At 33.7% G+C, this 7,512-nt stretch overlaps 1 protein-coding gene across 1 annotated transcript; it reads left to right on the forward strand.

The window, feature by feature from the left end:
- The first annotated feature begins 1,051 nt into the window (after positions 1-1,051).
- LOC141651542 (protein DMR6-LIKE OXYGENASE 1-like) lies at positions 1,052-2,711 on the forward strand. The gene is made up of 2 exons (XM_074459406.1): positions 1,052-1,390; positions 2,448-2,711. The coding sequence occupies exons 1-2, from the start codon at positions 1,052-1,054 to the stop codon at positions 2,709-2,711; spliced, it is 603 nt and encodes a 200-aa protein (XP_074315507.1).
- The last annotated feature ends 4,801 nt before the right edge of the window (positions 2,712-7,512 follow it).

A 7,512-nucleotide genomic window follows, 5' to 3' on the forward strand; every position in this document is an offset into this window, starting at 1 on the left:
CAACTTTAGGTAATTTTCTTGTTTTTCATGATTAATAAAGCTTCATAGAATTAGTGACTCTGTCCCACTTATTTGTTTACTATTCTATGCTAATTTGGAGTATCTCATCAATTGTTTACATTTTTATTTTGCGAGCGCATTTGATGAACAATTTGATCCTTCTTGCTCAAGGTTCACTTATCACAAATAATTGGTCATGTCCTCTGTCATTGGTCTTTGTGCTAAAATTAAAGGTAGACAAATGACCTGAACGGGGGTAGTGTTTCCTTAACATGTTTAATTTTTAAGGTGTCGTTTGATTATCATTAAAGTAACACAAAAATTTAAAAATCCATGGATTTCACAACGGATGGTCGTTTGGCTACCTTTTTTTTGGCAAAATATAGGCATTCTAAAAAATTAGGAATTTCCATTACCAACACAATAAGGGGAATCGGCGTACTTACGTCCCTTAGGTAATTGGAAATGCCTATGGAATGAAATTCCTACATTGGCAACCAAACACCTTTGATAAATCCACATGAATTGTTGTAGTAAATAATTCACGTGATTTGTATTTTCTTAGGTAAGCCTATTCCCTAGGTCAACTAAACGACAACTACAAAAATCACCATTTTACCAGGATAGTGACTTTTTTAATTAAGAACCTACATCATGAAATAAAAGTATTATTTTGAATACATTCGAACGAGTGAAAATCTCATTAATTATTCTTTGATTTGGATTAATAAGGAATAAAGCACGACTTACGAAACATATGTACCTTTATTTTATTGTGAAACTAAAATTCATTACTTGATACACTTTCCATTTTGAGTTATATGAGAACCAGTGGCAGAGCTAGGATTTACGGTTAGGAGAGGCGAGAAATTTCAGCGGGGGCGAGCGAATAATAATATAAGGGAAATTTTATTTTTTTTCGAAATGTTAACTAAAATTTTCGAACTTTTCATTTTTCAGCGGGGGCGACCGTCTCTGGCTCTCTGCTAGTCCCCCTCGCTCCACCACTAATGGGAACCAAGTTCATGTATTGCTAACGCGGTAGACGTTAATGATTGTCACTTTTTTCAGGGAGGTGGTTGAAGAGTATGTTAGAGGTGTGAAAGGCCTACAGTTAAGGCTCCTTGAGCATATATCAGAAGGATTAGGGCTCGAACGAGAATACCTCGGAGGTGAACTAAGTGAAGGTGTTGCTCTTGCGGTAAACCACTATCCACCTTCCCCTAACCCGGATTTGACTGTAGGACAACCGGAACATACAGATCCGACCGTTATAACCATAGCTCACGGAGGAAATGTCTCAGCATTTCAAATCATCAAGGATGGTCAATGGTTTACGGTTGAAACTCCCCCCCAAGGTTTCTTGGTGTTCATGGGTAGTCAAATCGAGGTAGGATCTCTATTTCGTTTACCTATGTACTCCCTCCGTTTACATTTGTTAAAATACCTTTTATAAAGAATTAAAGAAAAAAATAAATAAAAATTGAGAACAGACTATAAATTTTACACGTAATAACAAAAAAAAGACTATATATGTATCTTTGATTGATTATTAATACATATATTATTATTATTTTCTCTCAATTATTTATTTATCTTTGATTCAAATATTTTTAAGAAATAAAAAATGTTAAATAGTACTCCGTAAGTAATTAGAACGGATGAATTTTTATTAACAAAGATGTGTCAAAATGCGAGAATAATCCATAAGCTTCCTATGTTTGCTTTACTACAACATAACTAAATCTAGCTACCATTACAAAAACATCAAGTTTGTGATCTAACTCATTAGCCTTATTTTATATCAAGTTATCTAGTAAATCATAGATTTTGAATTGAAGGTATTTGAATTTATGATGAAATGTTGGAATGAACTGACAGTAGGATAGCTATCGATCGACCAATCGTCATCAAGATTATGTCTTGTTCATTATTGTGTGTCACCATAGACCACCAGAAGTTCCTAAATTTTTTTTTGGCACCCGAAAAGTAAGTTTCCTAGTGCTCACTCATAGCCCTTCGAGCAAGGTCACGGGCTCTTCCGTTAAGGTTCCTACGCACAGAATTAAAATAGAAATAGTGGAAATAAGCACATGTATTCACACTAACATAAGTCTTCCTCATACTTTTTACAGCGTACAGATAAGGTTATTATTACAAAGTATTGTAGATTACTTAACAATTGAGCTCAACTTAACTGGTGCATTAATATATATAGTTATTATTATTAAATAATTGTATAACTGGTGCATTAATATATATAACTATTATTATTAAATAATTGTATAGTCTACCTATGTTGTACTTTTCGTCACTTTAAAAGACCTCTCAGAAGCGGTAGGTGGGAGAGTCGGGGGGGTTATGAGAGGTCTTTTTGAAAAGACGATCACAAGTAAGACTTATTGGTTGCATTTAGGCTAATTAGCGTTTCTTTCATTTTTATGTAGGTGATTAGTAATGGAAAGCTAAAAGCATTGCAACATAGAGCAGCAAGTACAAGGGAAACTCGATATACTGCCATTTTCTTCATAAATCCTTCACCAGAGTGTATTGTGGAGCCTGCAAAGGCAATTCTCGAAGCAGAAAATAGTTCCTCACTTTACAAGAGCTATAAATACGAGGACTTTTATAAGGCACATGTTGGTCCTAAACCCAAAGGAAAGGGATATTTCTATGATGATGTTGTTGAAGAACTTGCCAACAAATCTTAACAAGTTTTAGTAACATATGCTTTTGTTGCTCTACTGGAATAACATTGACTGATGGAATTTTGTTTACATAATATTGGTGGAGCACTTTACATAGGAATATTTTTCTTAAATGAATATTTTACTAAAGAAATCATAAAAAATAACGGGGCGCTTGGTTGGATTTCAAGGAAATGAAAAAAGAAATTATATCTCGCCATTTTCTATGTTGTCTGCTTTACTATTTTTTCGTTTTCCTTTCCCCTTCAATTACTGCTCATTATCCCAAATGGTTATATATTCATCCCCATTATCCCGACTGCTCCTCCCTTCTTCCCCACCATTCAAAATCTCTAAATCAACCACCCTCCAAAGCACCACCAAGTTAGTCATCCAACCCCGAAAACCCCTCCTCCACATCCATTAATGTTTCCACTTGCCATTTAAAAATAATAAAAAAAACGAGACATTTTCACCAAAGGTCTTCCTTCCGTTCTAATTGATGAATTTCGCGACAGTTTTAACGTCCATAAACCTTTCAATTCGACTAAGGGGGTGTGTGAGACAATATTATGTAAATATATCTTATTTACTTACCTTTTAGTGTTAATATTCTAGCAATATTATAGCGATATTATAGCCTTTGTTGTGAAATAAAGAGGGGAGAATTGGTAGAGAGAAAGTAAGGCAGACAAAACTATATTCTTATTCCATTATAAGGGGTATATATACACATGCAATGGGTAGAGTTTCCATAAGATGATATATTCTATAATCCTATAAGATATGGACATCCATATTATAATAATATTCATAACACTCCCCTTGGATGTCCATCATTGAAGAACATGTCTCGTTAAAAACCTTACTAGAAAAACCCGATGAGAAAAACGCTAGAAAGGAAAAGAGTACATAATAATCTTCAAACACGCATAATAATAGCTGCCTCGTTAAAACCTTTCCATGGAAAACCCAGTGGGACAAAACCATGGATAAGGAAAAAGAGTACAGCGCGTGTCTACTCCCCCCTGATGATTACATAACTTGATATAACTTGAAATGATTCATGCTTTGATGTAACTTCTCCATCGTTGAATTAAACTATAATTCATCGTAATTGATAAACTTGACATCTTCAATTAATAGAAATTCTTGTTAACTTCAATATCATATTTCTTCGGATATCATAATCTGGATATGGTCATTTCAGAATAACTCTTGGGTCTTCATTTCAATTAATACTTCCGCAATAGTGATATAGCTTCTCCTCAATAAACGACATAACATTATATGTCTAAAACAATTTGTCATCTCAATCAATCATGATGACATGACTAAACTATAGCGTAATAATGCGCTTATAGTGCTACCTCGTTAAAAACCTTGTTAGGAAAAACCCATTGGGACAAAAAAAACCTAGTCGAAGGGAAAAAGAGTGTAGCTTTCATTCCTGAATTCATTGTCTTCAAGAGAATCAATCCGATCATTATTGAATAATTCATCCAATATGTTTGAGCGATTTTCTTTGCTAAACCATATATGTATGGATTGATATTTTCCATTGTAGATTTTCACTACATTATTCTAATCGTTATGATACTTCTGGACCATAAACTAATTTCACATGCTTAGCAAAAAACTCATTCAATATCTCAAACTTCAGGTTGAGACAATAACTTTTCAAATAAACTCTATAGGAGTTTTGATGTTCCATTTTGGAATTAATCACGATATCTTTCAATCGTATAGTAGAGGTTTATGTATCATGAGTTTTCAATAACTCAATTGATCAACCATTAAAAATTGATGATCATTTATAAGAGGCTCCTACAGGGAGCTATCTTCATAGGAGTAAAATATATTTCTCCTTTCCATCATTATCCATTCAAAATTATATATTATGAAACATGTGCATGCATATGATATGAAATTAAGTTCTAAGTGACATATGCTAACAAATATGCAATAATAATAAATTAAATATTAAAACTAATATGCAATGATAAACTTACTCTCTATATGCACATGATAATGACTCGATAATGCAAACTATACAGTTTCCTTTCCAATATTCATAATTTCGATTGACTTCATGTCAATGGATGGACTTCAGGTCCATGAGCTCATTCATAATCATTGATTATGTGTCGACAATAAAATTGGACTTATTTATAAGATCCCCATTATCTAATCCATTATATTCCGCGCGCAAATGCATATCGGTTTCTTAAATATATCGATATATAATTTCAACATCTCGTGATATTGTCAGTACTGAATCAGTGATATCTGAATATATTTGGTACCATTTCTTTTCTATATAGGCCATCTATTATCATTTAGATATCTATGCCACTTCTGGGACATCCAACTTTATTTACTCCATAGGAGTACCAACTGCCAAACTTGTCATTTTCTTATTACTAGAAATATGTGAACCGATATGACTCTCACACTATATTTCACGTGTGCTTTATTGTTCAATTTGGCAAGAATGTAATTTTTCATTACATATTTTTTCTATGACTAATGTATAGCTCGCTATACCACATATAGGGCTAAACTGTCTATAATTAAACCATATATTTTAATGTAACATATCACATTTTGATAAGGTGATAAAAGTGGTATCATAATACATCTTCATAACCAAATGAATACCATCATTTCTAATTCCATGAACCTCTACTTGATGTATTTCATATTGAAAACAAACCACTGAACTTCAGGTTCAGTTGGGGATAATTTACTTGTTTGTTTTTACCAGCTTTTCCTTATCATTCTCCCCCTAAGAGCATCCACAACCATAAATTTTAAGATTAATCTTAAATGGGTGCCCACCCATAAACCTTCCTTCTTTGTCTTTAAGATTAATTAACAAAACACACATCCACAATAACAAATAATTTTAAGCGGGTCCCTACCCCCTCTTTATTTATTAAATTGAAATATTGCTTAAAAATTAAACATATAGATAAACTTACATACTACAAAGATTAAAAACTAACAAAGAACAAACATATTACTCCTCATTTGGACGATTTTGATAGAGATGCCAATTATGTTCTATCAAGTCTATTGTAAGACACTGATTGGATACTCTATTTTCCAAACGATCTTGATTAGCGATATATAATTCAATTGGGACAATATGTCCTGTTAAGTGCGTTGGAGCTCGGACACTAGTTTCGCCTTCTTCAATTTCGTTAACATTGTACTGGTTCGGATCTTCATAATTTTCGTACGAATCTCGTTCGTCCTCGACAATCATATTATGCAAGATGATACAAGTCTTCATTATTTTCTCTAGCATACGCAAATTCCATGTTAGAGCCGGTTTACGAAGGATCGCAAATCTAGCTTGCAATACCCCAAAGGCACGTTCTACGTCCTTTCTCGTGGACTCTTGTTTTGCTGCAAACACCCTTTCCTTTGGTGTTTGTGGATGAGGGAAAGATTTGATAAATGTGGACCAGCTCGGATAGATACCGTCAGTTAGATAATAAGCGGTCTCATAGAGATGACCGTTAACCGAGTACTTAACACGGGGAGCTCGTCCATTTAATACATCGTCAAATATAGGAGATCGATGGAGAACAGTTAAATCGTTACACGAACCTGGTAGGCCAAAGAATGAGTGCCATATCCATAGATCCTTTGACGCAACCGCTTCCAAAACGACCGTAGCTTTTCCACTTCTTCCTTGATATTGACCCCTCCAAGCTGCTGGACAATTTTTCCATTCCCAATGCATACAATCGATAGAACCAATCATTCCTGGAAACCCTCTTTCTTCATTGATTTGTAAAATCCTTTGTAAATCTTCAACAGTTGGGCTCCTCAAATATTCAGTACCAAACTGGTGTATGACTGCATTGGTGAATTTTCTAATTGACTTTCTTGCTGTTGACTCACTGACTCTCAAGTATTCGTCAACTCTATCAGACGCCTCTCCGTATGCCAAGTAACGAATCGCGGCTGTACATTTAAGTAAACCCGAGATACCATTCCTTCCTGTTGCATCTTTATCTGGGATAAAATATTTATCATGTGCCTTTGCACCATCTACCAATCGGAGAAAAAGTTGTTTCCGCATGCGAAATCTTCGGCGAAATAAATTATCATGGTAAGTTGATTGTGGAGAAAAATAATCATTGTAAAGTTGATCGTCACCCTTCTCTCGGTTTCTTTCAATATACCTTCTCTTATACCCACACCTTCTTTTAGCTTTTCGTTTATTTTTCAAACGATTACACATTTGCTTTAGTCCAAGCCATGTTAGTTTTGAGGTGGAATCAGAGGAAGATGAGGAGGAGAAATTTGAAGAGGATGATGAGGAGGATGAAGACATGATTTTAGTTTTGATACTATTTGATGAAGATCAGAAAATTTAAAGAGCTAGAAAATATAACATTTGGAGATTATTCAAATTACAAAACTGTAGTTGTTAAGTGAAACTGATAAGAATGTGAAGAGGAAGTTGCTTCGTTCTCATTACATAATATCGTTTATATAATACAAGAGAGTCCTATAATATCGTTGACCAAATCACCGGGATATTCCCGTAACAATATTAAACATATTACGACATTATTCACTAAGATACGATATTATCTCTAATAGAAACAATAACTTAAATATATGTGAAATTCAAAAACTAACACTTGAAATATATGGATATAGCCGTTATGTGAAATTCTAAAATTAACAATTAAAATTCATAGAATAAAATAACACTAAATACATCAAAAATTGAAAATACTTTAACTAACACACTTTAGAATAGTGCTGCAATATAAAACTTGCATTATTATACTCTAGATTC

The sequence above is a fragment of the Silene latifolia genome, chromosome 1, assembly GCF_048544455.1.
Source record: "Silene latifolia isolate original U9 population chromosome 1, ASM4854445v1, whole genome shotgun sequence".
Lineage (NCBI taxonomy): Eukaryota > Viridiplantae > Streptophyta > Magnoliopsida > Caryophyllales > Caryophyllaceae > Silene > Silene latifolia.

Excerpts from the sequence above, each read along its gene's own strand:
- LOC141651542 (XM_074459406.1), top strand. The coding sequence starts at position 1,052 with ATGATTGTCACTTTTTTCAGGGAGGTGGTTGAAGAGTATGTTAGAGGT. Across the intron at positions 1,391-2,447 it reads TCATGGGTAGTCAAATCGAG|GTGATTAGTAATGGAAAGCT; the intron begins GTAGGATCTCTA and ends ATTTTTATGTAG.